This window comes from Mauremys mutica, chromosome 10 (assembly GCF_020497125.1).
Source record: "Mauremys mutica isolate MM-2020 ecotype Southern chromosome 10, ASM2049712v1, whole genome shotgun sequence".
Classification (NCBI taxonomy): Eukaryota; Metazoa; Chordata; order Testudines; family Geoemydidae; genus Mauremys; species Mauremys mutica.
In genome coordinates this window covers 81,134,229-81,152,891 of record NC_059081.1, presented here as the reverse complement: position 1 = coordinate 81,152,891, position 18,663 = coordinate 81,134,229, and the positions used below count along the sequence as shown (strand labels likewise).

The 18,663-nt window shown below is 57.3% G+C and overlaps 1 protein-coding gene and 1 long non-coding RNA gene across 3 annotated transcripts; one reads left to right on the top strand and one right to left on the bottom strand.

Moving 5' to 3' along the window:
* The first annotated feature begins 395 nt into the window (after positions 1-395).
* LOC123378275 (maestro heat-like repeat-containing protein family member 7) lies at positions 396-12,818 on the top strand. Its single transcript, XM_045031862.1, has 13 exons — positions 396-488; positions 2,351-2,859; positions 3,328-3,425; positions 3,784-3,906; positions 4,389-4,468; positions 4,917-5,022; positions 5,493-5,588; positions 6,333-6,437; positions 7,634-7,769; positions 8,002-8,096; positions 9,550-9,702; positions 10,553-10,693; positions 12,477-12,818. Exons 2-12 carry the CDS (start codon positions 2,352-2,354, stop codon positions 10,646-10,648), a joined length of 1,596 nt encoding a protein of 531 aa, XP_044887797.1. The 5' UTR covers positions 396-488; position 2,351; the 3' UTR covers positions 10,649-10,693; positions 12,477-12,818.
* A 1,348-nt stretch (positions 12,819-14,166) lies between these two features.
* Positions 14,167-17,076, bottom strand: LOC123378227. Of its 2 annotated transcripts, XR_006582519.1 has the most exons (4): positions 17,021-17,076; positions 15,735-15,826; positions 15,230-15,372; positions 14,167-15,144 (listed from the first exon to the last, which is right to left on the bottom strand). It is a non-coding gene; the product is annotated as an uncharacterized LOC123378227 (long non-coding RNA). The 2 variants fall into 2 exon arrangements; XR_006582518.1 differs by lacking the exon at positions 17,021-17,076 and having other exon boundaries at positions 15,735-15,957.
* Positions 17,077-18,663: the final 1,587 nt, after the last annotated feature.

The following is an 18,663-nucleotide window of genomic DNA, read 5'->3' as shown; positions in this document are numbered from 1 at the left end:
TTCTGTCCATATAGTCTACTAATTTATGAACAACTGAGCGTAGCATGGGGAAGAGCGTCTCGTGTTCTACTGTGTAGTTGGTGTCATCCCCACAATGAAGAGTCATTGAGTGGGGTGATCCAGGGGAAGCAGCACAAACATCCAATGTGGCTGGACAGGGGCAGGACATCAGCACTGCAGGGGAGGGGTGGGTGTGGCAGTGACATCACAAGGGCCTTTGGCAGGACCTCAGCCTATTGGACAAAGGTGGTGGGAGGCGATGATCTCACAGAGAGCTCTTGACATCATCCAGGCAGGACAGGGGTGCAGGACAGGAGCAACCTTGGAGATCCCTGTGGCTTTGCTTCAGCGCGTCTCCATCTCGAGGTCTCTCCTTGAGGACTGAGAGAATTCATTTTTACCTACGCGAGCGTAACGAGGACCCTCTTCAGAGTTTTCTCCTTTTCGATTATTGATTTTGCCAGAAAACAGACGTCCCTATATAGAAGGTAAGAGCCTCTGAAAGATTTGGAACCTGTTCAGTCTGATCCATCCGGTGCCGTCTGATTTTTAGGAAAGGAAAACACTAGATTGTGGGGGCAGCCTTTTATTTCCGACCTAGAACTTTGTCCCTTAGAATCACTGGGGACATTGGGGTTTCTCCTTTTTGTTTTCCCTTTTCCTGTCTCTCCCTCCTTTCTCTTCTTCTCTTGCATCTTTGTCCTTCCCCCCTGCTCTCCTTTCACCACCAGGACCTGTGTGTGCATGTGGAGTGGGGGGCAGGGGTGGGGGGTTGCGCTCCAACTCTCCTTGCGGGAGGCCCTCCCAAAGATGTGGCTGGAATAGTGCTCTAAGAGTGACTCCCTCCGGTGGTGACCTGCGACAGCTGGTGAGAACTCTCCGCTTTCTGAGTCTCAGAGTCTCAATGCTGATTGGGCCGAGCATGGGGCTGTTGTGAGGGAGGAGACTCAGGTCCTTGTTACTCTCTTTTAAGACCAAGGAAATAAGCCAGAACCAAACGTGTTTGTTTGCTCTCGCTGCTTTTCTCCATTCGTTGTCTTTGAGCAATTCGTGATCCTCTCTCTAATGGGCTAGTTCTTCTAAACTACTTACTGAATCATTAGGTTTTAATAAAGCCACATGCAAACCCAGACTGCCAGTAACAGAGGAGTCAGACAGCACCCTACAGAATGGGGGACAGTCCGCTGGAAAGCTGTGACTCTGAAAAGGATTTGGGGGCCATAGTGGATGAGCTGCTCACCATAATCTGTCAATGTGAAACTGTGGTAAAAAAGGTTAAAGCCATTCTTGGCTGGATAGAGTAGTGAGTATGGAAAGGGAAGTGATCCAGCATTGGTGAGCCTGATACTGGAATGTTGAATTCAGTTCTTGGGTCCACATTTTGAATATTATGTTAAAAAAATTAGAAAGGGTGCAGAAAAGATTCATAATTGAGTGATTATTTCCTGGACTCTCTCCCTGCCTCTGTGGGGGTTGTTGTCTGTTAGTTAGAACAGGAGTCAGGACTGTTGGCTTCTCTTTCTGGCTCTGTCCGCGCTTTGCTGTGGGACTCCTTGGGTAGGTCCAAGGGGAATAGGGTGGATTCTCTAACTCCTGGCAGCAGTGAGCCTGGGTGAGGAGGGATGCTCAAGCTGTCTGCAAAGGAGAAAGGGATGTTTCCAGGTGTTGAACGTCAAGAATTCTAAACTTTGCTAAAAAAGCAAGTGTAGAGAAACAAGAAAGAGTTGGGGCCAAACTTTAACCATTGTCTTCTTTAAAGCCCATTTGGGGATGTGAGGCCCTGAGAGCCCAGTCCCACAGATCAATAGGCAGCAATGGAGCCCGGAGTGACGCTCCCTCTCGAAGGCAGGGGGAGCGGACACTAGGGCCTGGTTGCAATTGCCAGCTGTGGGAGGGAGTGTGCAGCAGGGTTAGTGAAGGGGTCCATCCATTGCTCTGACACTCGGTGTGACCCTGAGCCAGTAGCCGAGGCCCGTTTGCCATCAGTAGGGTCGGGGTCCCATGGCTACAGGCCGTGGGGGTTGGGAGGCTGCAGGAAGGTGTGTAAAGTGCTGGCATGTCAGGATCCTGGAGGGAGCTGCTTGTCCAGAGTAACCGATGGTCTTTGGGACTGACCCCATTGCTCTAAAAGGATGAGACTTCCTGGATCTTGCAGCAGCAGCAGGGAAGAAGAAGGGGAACGTTGAGGGGGAGCAGATCATGCAATGAACTCCTGCCAGTGTGTGTAGCTTGCACTCCCTGCACTCCTATGGGGGGAGAAGGGGCTGCTCTGGTTGGAGCAGGGCTGAGGAGGGACCGAAAAGGCCCACGAGTGACCCCAGACTCACACCTGCTCCCCGCTCCATTCCAGGATGGCCAGGCTCCTGCGCAGGTTCAGGAGGAAGGCTCTGCAGGTGGCCCCAGAGCCTTCGGGAAGGAGCGGCCATCTTCCCAAGGGGCAGAGCCACCTCTCCGTCCCTGCTGGCGGGGAAGCAGCTCCCATGGAGGCCAGAAGGCAGAAGTTCCCAGCCTTCTGGAGAACAAGGCCAGCTCCCGGCGCAGGCGCCGAGCTGGGAGAGGCCCCGACCAAGCCCAGGTGCAGCTGGCTCAGGATGAGGTTTTGCGGACAGGACCCAGCCCAGGAGGGGCGCCGGGCAGGGAGGCTCTGGGGCCTGTTATGTGGGCAGCAGCGGCCCCAGGAGCCCAGCCCTCATTCCCAGCAGGGGGCATCGCCCTGCCCGGGCTCTGAGGATCTTTCAGCCCCCTCAGACCAGGAGGTGGAAGATCCCAGCACCAGCACCATCGGCTCAGCACGGGACAGCAGCAGTGCCTGGGGCTCCAGCAGCAGCGACGCCTCTGGACGCTGCTGCGTTGTTCCAGGTGAGGAGCCAGGCTGGGCTGAGGGAGGGGTGAGGACGGGGATGTGAACACCCTGGGCCCAGCCACTCTCCCAGGGATATGGCGGGGGGGGGTCCCCAGCCCAGGTGTCTGGCCTGAGCCACGTGAACCCCACTGACACCAGCAGCAGTCACACAGCTGCCCCTGCAGCAAGGGGAGCTGGGGGTGGGGGCATCAAGAGCTGCGGCCACTTTGTCCCTTGATGCTCCGGGGCTGGGGGAGTCGGCACCTCCCGCGGAGTCCTGGACAGTGGGGGGGGGGGGGCTCTGCTATGGGCTTCTGAAGCTGTTGGGGGCTGAAGGCAGCCCTGAGAGGGAGGTGTGGGGCCCGATCTGCCCTGGGTGCCTGAGGTGGGAAGGGGGGTCCTTAATCCTGCGCTCCCCACCACGCCCCTGTCCTCCCCCCAAGGGGCAGCAGACATCCCCCTGTTCCCTTCTCTCCCGGGTGCAGGGACCCCCACGGAGTCAGCGGCGGAGGAATGGCTGGAGATGACCACAGAGGAAGCTGCTCTCAAGGTCATCAGAGAGCAGCTCCAGGGCAGAGACAAGGTACAAATGTTCCCCACCTGGGCTGGAACCAAGATTGTCCTGTCCCTTCCCAGCATCCCCACCCCCTGCCGAGGGTCTTGTCCCTGATGATCCACCACCCCTAATGGGGCCTTGTACATCCCTGATGTGGGACCCCCAAGATGGGGGTGTTTGTCCCACAGCTGCCGAGGTCTCCTCCCCCCACAGGCACTGTCCCAGTTCCCAGTCCTGCTTGTGTAGGAGTCGTGGGGGATTTGGACACTAGGCGGCTCCCCACAATCCCCCACTGAGGCCTGAGCCCTGGAGCTGGTGTGGGTGGGGAGGAAGGTCCCTAGCTAACAGGTTCTCTCTGGCTATCCCCCACTCCCGGTGGGTACAGGATGAGGGGCAGCAGCTCAGGTTCCTGCGGGCCATCTACCCCGCGTGTCTTGCTGCACAGGACAGAGGGCAGGACACGCTGGAGCCGCACTGCTGCAAGGCGGCTGTGGTGGAGAGGATTGTGGTGAGTGAGACCCGTCATCCGGCAGCTGGAGGGGGGAGAGAGACGTGGGATTGGCCGGGGTGTGGCCGGGCTAATGGGTGGGGGCTGGGGGGTGTGGGCGGGGGCAGCAGAGGGCAGGGATTGCTGGGGCTGAAGGCGGGGAGAAGAGAAGGGAGAATTGTGAGATTGGGCAGTGGGGGAATTGTGGGGCTGGAGGGCAGCTGTGACTGGGGGACAAGGAATCACATGGTCCCAGCTCGGTCGTGGGGATGGTGCTGACTGGGGGCAGGTTTGACAGGGAGGAGGGAAGAAGGGGATTGGGACTGAGCTGGGCAGGAATCCTGGAAGGGGACCAGTTTGCTGGGCAGGAAGAAATGGGAGGAGCGGGAGGTAGTGGGGGATCCTGCTGGCCATGTGGGGCACTGGCTGTGTCATCTCCTCACTGGGAGGTGTCAGCAGGGCCCGAATCCCTCATGCTCCTTTGTCTCCTTCGCGTCTCACAGGAGCTCATTGAGGAGCTTCCTAAAGACTCTCCACCCAGCGCCATCCTCGCCAGCTGCCTGGCTGCTGTGGGCAACCTCAGGTACCGAGACAGCCCCCCTTTTCCCCCCCCCACCGCTGGCTCCCCTCACCCCAGTGCTGCTCAGGCCCAAGGCTGGGAGTCACTGTCCCTCCCACTCCCAGGTCGCTCACCTCCCAGGAGTGGCTCCTCTGGCAGAGCTGGTGGGGCGGGAAGGTTCAGTCTCTCCTGGCTGGGCTCTTCTTTTCACTCCACTAACATTGCAGGGGCCTTGGGGAGGGGCTCACTCCCGGGCTCAGATACAGGAGGGGCAGCAGGCTCCAGGGACCAGGCGCTATTCCTGCCCTGCCACTGTCTGTCTGTGACGCCTCGGCCTTGTCATTCCCTAGCTCAGTGCCTCAGTTTCCATTCTCGCCAGCCTGTGCCTGTAGCCCTGTGGTTTCGTGTCCGTGTTGGCGACAGTCCCACCCCCGCACTGCGCAGTCTAATACCAGCTCCTCTCTCTTGCCAGCACCATGAAACCAGCCCTTGAGCCTGAGCTAGAGTCCCGCCTCTTGCGAGCTGCCCTTGGCTCGGTCTTCACCCTGGGCACGGAGACGGACGCCACCGACATCCAGGTACATCCTCCGCCTCTTCCAGAGTGGTCCTTGTCCCTGCTCCCTTGATTCGCTGGAGCTCCAGATTTAGGGGTGGGGTAGGCAGAGATGGAACAAGCTGTAGGGTTGGATCCTTCCCTCCAGAGGATTACCCCCTTCTTTCTTTCTTTCTTTCTTTCTTTCTTTCTTTCTTTCTTTCTTTCTTTCTTTCTCTTCCATATGCCGTGTTTTGCCCAGCAGCCCAGCTTCCATCCATAGCAACTTGGCTGTTTCCTACTCTTCCGCCTACAAGGCCCTCTGCAGAGACCTGCTAAGCTCATGGATCAAAGATCCAGGTGTCATCAATCCTTGCTAATTGCCTGCAGTGGGACGTGAATGCGCGAGGCCAGGATATGTGTTTGGGAGTCTCCCCAGTGCTTCCCAGAGACCCCTCTTCCCATCCTGTGGCAGGGGTCGGCCCAGTTTCCCTAACTCTGACCCATGCTTTGCAGGCTCCGGACAAAGTCATGCCAGAGCTCCTGGATGCCGTGCTGGGGAACCTGCTGGCAGAGTCCCCAGACGCAGACAGGCTCCACTTCATCTTGGAGGTGAGTCCCATAAGGAGGGGTGGGAACCAATTTTACCTTAACTCTTTGGGGGCTGGTAAGGAGAGACTGGCAGATCCAGTTTCTATTCTGTCCTCCTAGCTGGGTCCCCATTGGGGCGTCCTTGGCTGGGGAGGTCAGTGCAATGCAGTGTCAGGTCCTGCTTTCTTGAGGGACAGAGGAAGGAGCTGGGACATCAAACCAGAGCTCTGCCTGGTTCTGTTGAGCACTAACCCTGGCCCCTGGTTGTCTTGGGGAGTGAGAGTCTGAAACCCCCCCTACCCCCTCCCCCCCAACACACACACCCCACGAGTTTCTGGAGATGGTTCTCAGAGAAGAGGCACACGCTCCTTCCTAGAGAAACAGGAGGACCCCAGGGAATCAGCCCTTCTCTCTGATATGCTCTGAAATTCCTGGGGGGATTGTGCTCTCAGTGACTCCTTACATCCCACCAAGGATTTTAGTGGCAGGGAAGGGCGAGGATTCAGTCTCCTTTCTGGTGAACTCTTCAGGAATCAGGAGCTCTGGGAGGATGGGACCAATCTAGAGAGACCCTGACAAGTTGTGACCTGCAGGATACAAGCTGCGTCCTGGGGGAAAGAATCCCCTTCTAAAGCTCTGTGATCAATGACTCAGCTATTCTCTCTGCGCAGAATGTCTCGGGGCCCTGGGGCTGGGGCGGGGGGTGGGGCTCATTTGCAAAGCACCACCTGCCCATTGATCCTGACCTGCCTCCTTTCCCCACAGCATGTCAACCGCTGGATCGTGTCCAGGGTGCCCCAGGAGAGAGCCAGGGCCATTAAGAGCAGCACGGCCCTGCTGAGATTTGCAGTCACCCTCCCCGAGTTTGACGTAAGTGACCTCTGAGCCCAGCTTCCTGACTCCAGGCGCAGGCGGGCTGGCTCCACCGGGCTGTAGGATCTGCTGCTGCAGGGGCTGTGGGTTCGCAGTGCTCCTCTTGGGGAGGCAGAGTCAGAGCAGGGAACGAGATAGGCTTGAGTCAAGTTCTTCTTGTCCTGGTCAAGTGTCGTCCCTGGGCCTTGAAGGGGATTGTCATAACTAGAAAGGGAAGGGAACAGCCCTCCTGTGTACAATACTATCCAATCCCTCCTGGCCAGAGACACCAAAATCCTTTTCCCTGTAAAGGGTGAAGCAGCTCAGGTAACCTGGCTGACACCTGACCCAAAGGACCAATAAGGGGACAGGATACTTTCAAATCTTGGTGGGAGGGGGAGGCTTTTGTTTGTGCGCTCTTTGTGTTGGGGGTTGTTCGCTCTTGGGACTAAGAGGGACCAGCCATCAATCCAGGCTCTCCAAACCTTTCTGAACCAGTCTCTCCTATTTCAAACTTGTAAGTACCAGCCAGGCAAGGCGTGTTAGGTTTCTCTTTGTTTTCTCAACTTGTAAATGTTCCTTTTTGCTAAGAGGATTTACCTCTGTTTGCTGCAACTTTGAACCTAAGGCTAGAGGGGGTTCCTCTGGGCTCCTTGAATCTGATGACCCTGTAAAGTTATTTTCCATCCTGATTTTACAGAGATGATTTTTAGCTTTCTTTCTTTAATGAAAAGCCTTCTTTTTAAGAACCTGATTGATTTTTCCTTGTTTGAAGATCCAAGGGTTTGGATCAGTGTTCACCAGGAAATTGGTGGAGGAGTCTCTCAAGGCTACCCAGGGAAGGGTTCTAGTATTTGTGAGGGAGATATTCTAGCGGGAGGTCGACAGAGTTTCCCAAATAACTCTTAAATGCTTTGGGTGGTGGCAGAAAAACCAGATCTAAGCTGGTAATTAAGCTTAGAGGTTCTCATGCAGGTCCCCACATCTGTACCCTAGAGTTCAGAGTGGGAAGGAACCTTGACAGGGGCCATGTTCCAGCCCCTGCTTGGCATCCCAAAGCAGCTCCTGGCTCCCTTGGCAGCAGAGCAACTGAAGGGTCTGTCTCAGGCTCCTCTCCCCCAGCATCTCCTGCAGAAGGAGCCTTCTGGCCCAGGGGGGACAGGGAGCTGACAGGAAAATGCTGATGGAGTCTCCTCTCCTCTCCCTTCCATTAGATCTCAGCAGAGTTCCCTAGGCTGGGTCAGCACGTGGCCCAGCTGGCTCTGTTTGTGAGTTACCCAGACGAGGACATCAGCCAGCAGGCCATGGAGGGGACTTACCGGCTGTACCAGCTGCTGCTCGAACAGAGGGGTAAGGAACCCACTGGGACACGGAACCCCACATGGGACTGAGAGGGACCACAGGTGGATCATGGGACCCTGGGACCCCAGACAATTTCTCTCAGCCTGACCCCAGCTGGAGAACAAGTCTCTCTCTGCCTCTGTTCTTCTCCACTCCACTAGGCAGCCACCAATGGGATTGGAAGGGCACAGAAACTGCAACCAGAATGATCAAAGTGTCTCTCTCTCTCTCTCTCTTCCAGGGCTGAGCATACACGAGGTGGAGGATCTGTGGTGCCACGACTGGTACTCAGACAGCAGGCTCCTGGGCTATAAAAACACAGCCAGGGTGGGGGAGGTAAGGACACTGTGGCAGGGTAGGACACAGCTCAGGGAGTGGGGCTGGCTGGGGTCCCTGCAGTGGATGCCTCCTGGAGACAGGACAAGAGCCCACTCCTTATTTCCAGCTCAGAGTTCCTCACCCAGCACCCAGTGGGACAGGCTGGTGCTAAAGGTCCCACATTGGAACCTCGCTAGTTGCCGTGATTTGAGTGTCTTCCATGGAGCCGTTGCTACGTGGCATAAGGCGAATCCCCGGGTGGGTGAGTTAATAGAGGATTATGGCTCTGGGTGTCTCTCTGCTCCTTGTCCCCCTGGCTGATCCCCAAGTGTCTGAGAGAAGAGCACTGGGTCCGTCAGTCACTAGTGCTTGAGCAGACCCTTGTTTACTTCCCTGCACCCTGTAGACGCAGAGAAAGGAGGTGGGGTTTGCCCAAGTCCATTGCCAGTCAGGAAGCAGAATGCCCCAACCCGGGAACTGGGGAGGGGACACAGTGAGCTCCAGAGCCAATATGCACCACAGGCGCCTCCTCATGTCTCCAGACCCGGCCAGGGAATGGCAGAGTATCTGGACCTCAGCCACTGTGCCAAAGAAGCACATTGTCACTGACCCAAGTTGCGACTACTTGCTGCACAAGTAGAAAATCAAAGAGCCCCCGGCCCCCTGTCTCACAACTGTGCTGAGAACATCCAAACCTTGGAACACACCATAACCCAGTGCCCCCAGATTGGAGTCAAAGGTGAAATGGGTGATTTCGACAACATCACAGAGGAGGCCTTGGAATGGCTCCTGGATCTCCAAGTGCATCTACAGAATGCTGCCCTATAGACGCCACATGAGAGAGACTCTGTGAGCTTGTCCTGCCTCCCACAAGCTGAATTGCTGCAGCAGAAGAAAAGGTTCCTAGGAGTGTCTGTGATGGGGACTGGGACATGAGTCTCCTTATCCTGGTCAGGTTGCAGATTGGATTCCCTTTGGCAGAAACCAAGGAGCTGCCGAGGCCATACCCAGCTACTAGAGAAATCACTAATTTGGGGGGAATAGACCTTTGGTCTGTCAGCTCCAACCCCCTTCCTCCCCCCCCCCGCACACTCCTCTAGCCACTGAGGTGCAGGAGATCTCTCTGCTGGAAGCAATACAGGGTCCCCTATCATCTCGGTGCGCTGCACAGCAGAGTGGGCCCTGCTCACCCGCATTAGAGATCTATTTCCAGCCCATCATGGCCCCTGCGATCAATTGCCCTCCAGAAAGAGCCACTGGAGGCTTTGGTCCCTAAGCATCGGCCACCTTTTCATAAAGGGGCTTCCCTGAGCCATGGGACCCTGAAAGCCTCCTGGGGAATGAACGGCCTTGGCTACAGCAGCTCTCTTACCCTTCCTTTGGGGCACCAGACGCTGAGGCCATTCTATCTCCAGGGCTTGGAGGCTGGCTCTGGGCAATCTGCTACAGCCTCCTGTCCTGTTGGTTTTAGGTCTTTGGAAAATTCTTCTCTGCGGGGCAGAGGAAATGCTTCCTCAAGACAGCCGTGCCAGCGATCTACGCCCCCCTGCTGGGCATTAGCCAGGCTGGGCTTCTCCTCACGTACGCCATCCTGGGGGAAGCCGAGCAACTGCTGGGGTACCCGGTAAGCAGCTGCATTCGACTCAGGAGATTGGAGCGGGGCCCAGGTCTCATTCCCATCCTGTCACCATTTGCTGGCCTGGGAGCAAGGAGTCTAGTGGGGACTTGTGGACTTCATGGACTTGTGTTCTTAGGATGTGATGCTCTGCTCTGCTCTCACTCCTGGGAAGGGCAGGAGAGTCCCCTAAGTGCCCTGTGTGAACCTTTCCTGCCCCACAGAGCTGCACCCATTTCCCCATGGCCTAGTGTCCATGTCACCCCAGCCACCACCCAGAGTTGCTCCCATCGCTGGCAGCCTGGGAGGCCAAGGACTGATGGGTGATGGCGACCGGCCAGGCAGTTCTGAGGCACATGGGTGGGGGAAGCTTGTCCTGCTGCTGGCAGGGCTGGACCCGCTCTAGAGAGAATGGGAGGATTCAGCCAGCAGGGGCTGCTGACCTGCCCCGTTCACCAGGGCTGCCATCCTCTGGCTTCAGCATTTGTCACTGGGGTGACTTGGGGAAAGGTCTCAACCTCCCCGCAGGCCACTTCACTGCTGTCAGAATCCCTCCTGCCCTACCTGGGTGGGGAGAGGGTTCTACCAACTTGAGCGGTGTCCCCAGGTGGGTTGGAGGTGGAACAGCTGTCAGGGGCACTGAGGGGAGGCGGCAGGAGCTAACCCTACAAGGAGGGGGGCTGGCACTGGAGGTCACCAGAGAGGACAAGAAGCCTCCATCCTGAGGATCAGGAGGGTGAATCCACCACTCAGACATGAGCAGCTGCTGGGTGGAAATGGTGCTGGTTCCAGGTGCCCTTAATCCTCCCTGATTCCTGGGCAGTGTCTCAGTCTCTGACATGTTCTCCTTCCCCTGCAGCTGGAGGACATCACCGCCAAGCTGATGGGTCAGCTCCGCAGCATCCGGCAGCTGCACCAGGTGCCTGAGGTGCTGCAAGGGCTGGGCCTCCCCTGATGCCCTTAAAGGTCCCCCCTCAGCAACTCCCGCTCCCTGCTGCAGGTACTGCTCTGTCTCCCTGTAAATGGGGGGCTAGTGGAAGGGGAAATGGAGGCCCCTGTCCCTGACAGAACTCTCTCCCCTCTCTGTGGAGCAGGGTCCTTCCCTCTGACCCCAAACGTCCTTCATCTGGGGCATGAGCTCTTCCCCGCACTCCCCTACCCCTCCCCTCTTTCCTTGCTCTCACCCCCTCCCATTCCCCGGGCTCCCGGGCAGAGCTCTCCCTGCCCCAGATGGCGCAGAAGCACCTTTGTGCCAGAGCTACATTTCCTGTCTGCCCAACTGAAGCTCAGGAAGCTCCACATTTGAGGAGGTGAGGATGGGCCAGAGGCTCAGGGCCTGCTTCACCTCTTGCCCTTGATTCTTCCTTTGGCCCTTCTGTGGGCTCTCAGAGGGTGACATGAACAGGAGCCTCCTCCCCACCTGTCTGCTAGGCCCTGGGGGAGGTTACAGCCTCCCAGCTGGGCCACCGCAGGGAGCAGTGGGGACAGGTCCCCGTGTCCTAGGAAACCAAGCAGTGCTAGTTCTCAGAGAGGCTGAGAGGGAGACCCCGCTCCCTCGTGGAGGGAAGAGCCATTGACTGCTTTGGGCAGATGGCAGTGGTGAGCTGGAGCCGGTTCGCAGGAACCGGTTGTGAAATTTAGAAACCCTTTTAGAACCAGCTGTTCCAGGACAACCGGTTCTAAAAAAGCTTTTCCATTTAACAAAAGCTCGGGCAGCTGTCCACCCCGCCCCCGCCCCAGCTCACGTCCCCCTCCTCCCTGAACGCTCCGCCCTCCTTCTCCTCCCCCTCCCCTGCTTCCCGCGAATCAGATGTTCGCTGGAAGCCTGAAACAAGCAGCAGGCAGGTAAGCTGGAGCTGGGGGGTGCGAGAACGGCTCCAGGGAGGCACAGCGCGGCCCTGTCTGGCTCCAGCTGAGCGGCTCCCCCTGGCCCTGGCCCTGGCCTGGCCCCAGCCGAGCGCCCCAGCCCAGTCCCGGCCAAGCACCCCCGGCTCTGGCCCCAGTGGCTCCGGCCCGGCTCGGGCCCCGTGGCGCCAGTGCTGGTCCCGGACGAGCGGCTCCGGCCCGGCCCAGCCCAGGGAGTCGGGCTCCGCGGTGCCGGTCCTGGTCCTGACTGACCAGCTCCGGCCTGGCTCGGCCCAGCCTGTGGAGTCGGGCCCCACGGGACCAGTCCCAGTCCTGGCCAAGCGGACCTGGCCCCGGCCCCGGCCCCAGGCAGTGCGGTAAGGGGGCAGGCAGCAGGGAGGGGGGGTTGGAAGAGAGCAGGGGAGTTCGGTGGGTTGTGGGGGGGGTGGATAGGGGTTGGGGCGGTCAGAGGGCAGGGAACGGGGATTGAATGGAGGCAAGAGTTCCAGGGGGGCAGTCAGGAAGGAACAAGGGTTAGATGAGACGATGGGGGGCAGTTGGGACAGAGAGAAGTGGTGGTTGGATGGGGCAGGGGTCCTGGGGGGCCATCAGGAATGAGAGGAGGGGTTGGATTGGGTGGCAGGGGGCAGTCAGGGGACAGGGAAGGGGGGTGGATGGGTCAGGGATCCCGGGGGAGGGCGTCAAGGAACATGGGGGGCTGGATGGGGCATGACCTCCGGGGGGGGCACGGCCCCCTTGTGGGGTGAGCAGGAGGGACACCCTTTGAACGGATGGGCTTGGACTTAGTGGGGCCTTTGGAGAAGAGTAGCTCCAGCCATAAATATATCCTGGTTGTGGTTGACTATGCAACACGGTATCCAGAGGTGGTACCACTACGGTCCGCCAGGGCTCCAGTTATCACCAATGAACTCTTGCAGATCTTCGCACGGGTCGGCTTGCTGCGGGAGACACTGACGGACATCATCGTCTACAGTGCCAACTGGAAGGAACACCTCCAGCTGCGGGCGCTGGGCAGAGCAGGACTCACCACAAACCGAGCCAAATGTCACCTGGGCCAGAAAGAACTGATCTACCCGGGCTATACGGTGGGCCGAGGGAAAATACGGACTTTGGTATCTGAGCCACAAGCTGTTCTATCTAATAGGGAACCCCATCTCCTTGGTAACAGACCACGCAGCCCTCAGGTGGATTAACAGCATGAAGGACTCACACACATGGATCATGCGGTGGTACATGTCCCTCCAACCCTATTCCTTTTGAGTGTTACACCGGCCGGGAAAGGCTCATGCGGATGCAGATTTCTTTTCCCGAGATGGGGGGGGGGGTCGGGGGGTAGGGGGAAGGGGAGGAGACGACCAAGGGTCAGGCGGCCCAGGTGACTGTCTTAAGGGGGAGAGTGTGTGATGGGGCAGAGCGGCCCCGCACTGGCATAGCAGGGGTTAACCCTTCCTCCCTGGCAGAGGAAGCCCCGCCCCGGAAGCTCTGCAGGGCATGCTCCAACTGGAGCTCAGATATAAAAGCCTGCACATCAGCTCAGTCTGGGCTGACCGCCGGAGGGGAAGGACGCACGCTGCTAGCTCCTGCAGAGAGAGGGGCTGCGAGCCAGGATCCGGGCGTCAGCCCTGTCAAGGAACCACCGGAGACCCCGACGGAGGACGACCCAGGGGAGGAACAGACCGGAGGACCCCTCGCCGCAGAAGCACTGCCATTCCCAGGGGAAGGTAGAGATAAACGGAGTTAAATCTGTATTACCACTCGACGTGTTGCAGGCGGATCCCCGCTGAGCGAGCGGCAAGTAGAGCTTGCCGCTACCAGGGCCCTGGCTTAGGGCTCGGTGGAGAGGGTGGGCCCGAGTCCCCCTGCCCCCCCCCCGAACCGTGAAGGATTATATGGACTCTGGCTGTTAGGCCGTGCTACCCCATGTGTACAGGGGGATTATATGGAGTCTGGCCACTAGGCCATGCTCCCCTGCCTGCAAGGGGGGATTTTATAGACTCTGCTCGCTAGGCCGTGCTACCCCACCTGCAAAGGAGGATTAAATGGACTTTGGCTGCAGGGGAGAGAGGGAGGCCGGGGGGGGAGAGAGGGAGGCCAGGGGAGGGGGAGACCAGGGGAGGGGCTCTGGCTACTGGAGGCCCGGATGTGAGTGGCTCAATTGGGCCTGGCCGCCGTTTCAGCTGAGTCACACTCTGCATTGGGTGGTGCCGCCCAGAGGATTCAGGGATCCCGGGGTCTTTGGCGGCGGGACCCGGAGCGGAAGGACCCCCCACTGCTGAATTGCCGCTGAAGAGCCAGAGCAGAAGAAGCTCCGGGGGCCCGGGCCCCGCGAGAGTTTTCTGGGGCCCCCGGCGCGAGTGACGGACCCTTCTCCAGAGGCCCCCAAAAACTCTCGTGAGGGCCCCTGCGGGGCCCAGGGCCTGGGGCAAATTGCCCCACTTGCCCCCCTTCTGGGTGGCCCGGGCATTGGGAGGGAAATCCCGGACCTTTAGATTTTTACAAATTCCTCCCCGACGGCTATTTAAAAACCAAAAAGCTGGACATGTCCGGGAAAATCCAGATGCATGGTAACCATATTATAGGGACTCCAGGATCTGAAGCTCCTGCCAGCTATATGGTGAATCCTCCAACAAGGCACCAAACAGCTCTTCCCCATGCTGCAAACTGGCCTCACTGGCTGACTATGTAGGAGAACAGAAACCCTTTGTTACAGCAGGAGAGTCTCTTCAATGCTGCACTCTTTGCATGGCTTTCAGAGGTCACCGTGAAACACGACTACCCTGCCCCTAGGAGTCTCTCAAGGAGCTGCCTGCGCACTCACTTGGCACCCACCAGTAATGGTCTCTGACAGTGGCATTGCAGAGGGAGCTTAGCAGACCGTCCCTTCTATGACTTCCTGAATTGCTGCCAGGACTGATTGTAAGAGAAGAGCGGATTTCTCCTCTGCGCAGGGAGATTCTCATAGGAAAAGCAGCTGTGGTGCGGGAGGGGGCAATACACGCACTACCCCTGAGCCCTTGAATAGCAGCGACTAGGACTTTGGGAGCCAGGGGATTGGTGTGTCTTGCTGGGAGAGCAGAGCTGGAGAGCAGAAAAGGGCATTGGAGGAATTGTAGAAAAGTCAGTGTCATGGCCGGGTCATGGGCAGCCAGACCTAGTGCTCAGAGGCAGAGTCTACACTCAGAAGACAGGAGTCGAGAGTCAGCTGGGTCAGGATACTGGAAGAGCAGAAGCAAAAGACCAAATTGTGTTCAGACCCTCAAATCAGATGAGCCACAGCGAGTCACATGGTCCAGAAGACAGGGGAGCACCGGTGAGCAGACAGCTTCTTGTTCCTGCTGTTGGTTTAAGGAGGTCCCGGGGGCCGATTAGCTGCTCTGGGACTCTGCCAATAGGCCTCAGGGATGGAGCCTCAAACTGGGTCTGGACTTTGGAAGTCGTAGGTAAGCAGTTTTTAGTAGGCTTCCAGATGGCCTGCTGGAGTGTGGCTATTCCCATGAACCCTGCAGACCCGAGTGATCTTCTGAGTGATCTCTCCCCGCTCAAACCTCCAGCAGGAAACAGTCTCCAGGATCCCAGACACGTCCTCTGAGAATAAAAAAACAAAGTCATGATGACAACTAGGCTACGGAACAGGAAGCCCAAAGTGCCCAGAAGAGTGAATGGTTTTTACCTCCACGAGATACCTGGGATCTTCCATCTAAGCCTCAATGGGACCCATGTTGCTTGGTTTGACAGGATGAGATCATCTGTCCCCACTGCTCTCTGAGCTGGGCTGGCTGCAGCATACGTCTGTGGAAGAGGCTGGGCCAGAGACTGGAAGAGAGATGTTGAAGTCAGGGTCCAGGCACCCCAGAAAGAGAACAGAGGGTCTGAAACCGAAAGGCTAAGCAATCAAATGAGCAGATTCGACAGAGAATTTTTGTACCGTACAGGGACATCAAATAAGGTCTGTTAGGAAAGCGGAGATGTTAGTCTGGAAACTGCTAAGGCCACGATTGTGACTCTTCAGATTCAGTTTGAGTCACTACAAAGTGTGTTTTGTTTTGTTTGTGTGTTTGAAATTTGTCTCGTTCTCTTGCTTAGTGTCACTTAAATCTCTTCTTTGTTACTGTGCTTCCCAAAGCCCCTCAGTGGTGTGTGTGTGTGAGTGAAGTGTGAGGCTCCAGCCTACCTACCAGGCTGAGCTGTGCCCTGTTTCTTTGAAGGGAGCGAATAATTTCGGAGCGGTGCGGGGCACAGAGTCCACAGGCCGTTCACCAGACATCTCCTGTGAAGCCCAAAGAGAACAAAGGAGCAGGAGAAATTCAGGCCCCACTGACCCATGGGAACTTCCCACAGAAGAGGCTGCACAGTGCTCCAGACACAGCCAGCAGGATCCCTCCCACAAGCTGGGCCATGTCCTTCCCCTCCCAGCCCCACAGCTTCTCCCCCACCCCAGCCTCAGTAACCCCTCCCATCTCCCTGGTCTCCCCACCCACTCGCCAGTACCAGGCTGTTTCCATAATGGAAGCAGCTTTGTACCAGAGTTCACTGGCCCCTAGATCCGAGGCTGCTCTGTTTGTCCATGGGCGTAGCAGGTTGATTTCCCTTTGCAGGATCTCTGACAGGTCTTGCTGCTGCTCCCTCAAGATTACCAGCTGCATCTGCAGCTCTGCCTGCACTTCCTTCTGCTTCTGGGGAGTTTCTAGGAGCTGCTGGAGAAACCCCGAGCCCCGCTTTGCCTGCTTAACCAGTCCCTGGAACTCAAATGGGAAATCCCACTTGGGGGGACGGACCTTCCTTCAGTATCCAAGACTTCCATGAGCCATCGCCGATGACGGGAGGAATTCATTTCTGCTGACGATGCGAATAATCAATGAATCTACTCATTGTTAGGTGCCCTCTGGTCCTCCATCGATGGTCACTCCAGCACCATGGCAGTCTCTCTGCCTGGTAATTCGGCCCTCTGGCCGGCTCACTACTTTTAGTCACCGCTTCTGGGGCTCAGTTTGTCACACACTAAAAGTCCAAAAAGGTCTTCCCAGAGAGAAAAGTTCTTCTCCTCTCACTGGGGCTCTGGCTCAGCCTGCAGCCCCCTTGCTGGTCTTGGTAACCTCTCTGGGTGCATTTATGCCCCCTTCTTTGGGGTCAGTAGAGGAACCCGGTCCCATCGTGAACCTGGTAGCAGCCCAGGGCTCTGTGCTCAACAGCTAGGTCTGCTCTTTTCTCTTTGCTGCAGGTTTCCCTGGGCACATCCTACCTCTCTTCTCAAGTTCCCTTCTAGGCTTTCCTTGCTGCTTTCAACTTCCTACCTAGTTCTCATTCCAGTGCATAGCCCAGCTAGGCTTTATCGCCGCTGCAGTCTGGTTCTTTCGGGGCCAATACATGGTTCCTCGGAGGTAGGACTCATTCTGTAATCAGTTTGGCTAAGCCCCAGGCTCTGCCGCCCAGGGGAAAGCACTCTCCTTTCCCTGGTACAGACCTGCTCTGCCCAGGCCTGCTCTTCTTGGGTCGAGGTGAGTCTTGCCCACATGCTCAGGGTTTAGCTGATCGCCATAGTTGGGCTTTTCACCTTCCTCTGCAGTATAGGGCCTGGTTCACTTGCTGGAGGAGTCTCTGCACCTTAAAGTCTTGAAACCATTATTTGAGGACTTGAGTAGTTCAGACATAGGTCAAGGGTTTATTACAAGAGTGGGTGGGTGAGTTTCTGTGGCCTGTATTGTGCAGGACGTCAGACTAGATGATCATAAATGGTCCCCTCTGACCTTAAAGTCTAGGAGTCTGTAGTGGACCTGGCACCGCAGCGCCCCTTTGTGGCAGGTGCCGGAACGGTGCTGGGGCCTCGCGTCTCTCTAGTCTCGGTGTTTGCCTCTCTACGGGCCGTCTGTTACTGTCACTCGGTCTTACGCTCTTCTCCTCCCCAGTAGGTGCAGTAGTGCGACCTCGTGGGCGGCGTCTATATAACCCCTCTTAAGGGTGGGGTACCACGGTCTAGCGGCCAAAGTCCATATAATCCCCATTTTGCAGCAGGGTAGCACGGCCTAGCGGCCAACGTTCATATAAAAGACGGTTACTCACCGTTGTAACTGTTGTTCTTCGAGATGTGTTGCTCCTATCCATTCCAGTTAGGTGTGCGCGCCGTGCGTGCATGGCTCTTCGGAAGATTTTTACCCTAGCAACTCCGGCGGGCCGGCTGGGCGCCCCCTGGAGTGGCGCCGCTATAGCGCTAGATATATACCCCAGCCGGCCCGTCTGCTCCTCAGTTCCTTCTTGCCGGCTACTCCAACAGTGGGGAAGGAGGGCGGGTCTGGAATGGATAGGAGCAACACATTTCGAAGAACAACAGTTACAACGGTGAGTAACCGTCTTTTCTTCTTCTAGTGATTGCTCCTATGCATTCCAGTCAGGTGATTCCCAAGCCTTACCTAGGCGGTGGGGTCGGAGTGAGACATGGCAGAGTGTAAGACTGCTGAGCCGAAGGCTGCATCGTCTCTGGATTGTTGCACCAACGCATAGTGGGAAGCAAAGGTGTGGACGGAAGACCAGGTGGCCGCTCTACAGATGTCCTGGATAGGGACATGGGCCAGGAAGGCGGCAGACGAGGCTTGCGCTCTTGTAGAGTGAGCGGTGAGGCGGCTAGCTGGCACTCGAGCAAGCTCGTAACATGTCCGGTTACAAGATGTTACCCAGGAGGAAATCCTCTGAGAGGAGACCGGCTCGCCTTTCATGCGATCAGCAACCGCTACGAATAGCTGGGGCGAACGCCGGAAGGGCTTCGTCCGCTCTATGTAAAATGCGAGGGCCCTGCGGACGTCCAGGGTGTGAAGCTGTTGCTCACGACTTGAGGCGTGCGGCTTCGGGAAAAAGACCAGGAGGAAAATGTCCTGGTTCAAATGGAAGGCCGACACCACCTTAGGGAGGAAGGCCGGGTGTGGCCGAAGCTGCACCTTGTCTCCATGGAAGATGGTATACGGCGGACCAGCCGTTAGGGCACGAAGCTCGGAAACTCGTCTCGCTGAAGTTATAGCGACGAGGAAAGCCGTCTTCCATGACAGGTAGAGCAGGGAGCACGTGGCCAAGGGCTCGAAGGGGGCTCCCATGAGCCTGGCTAGAACTAGGTTCAAA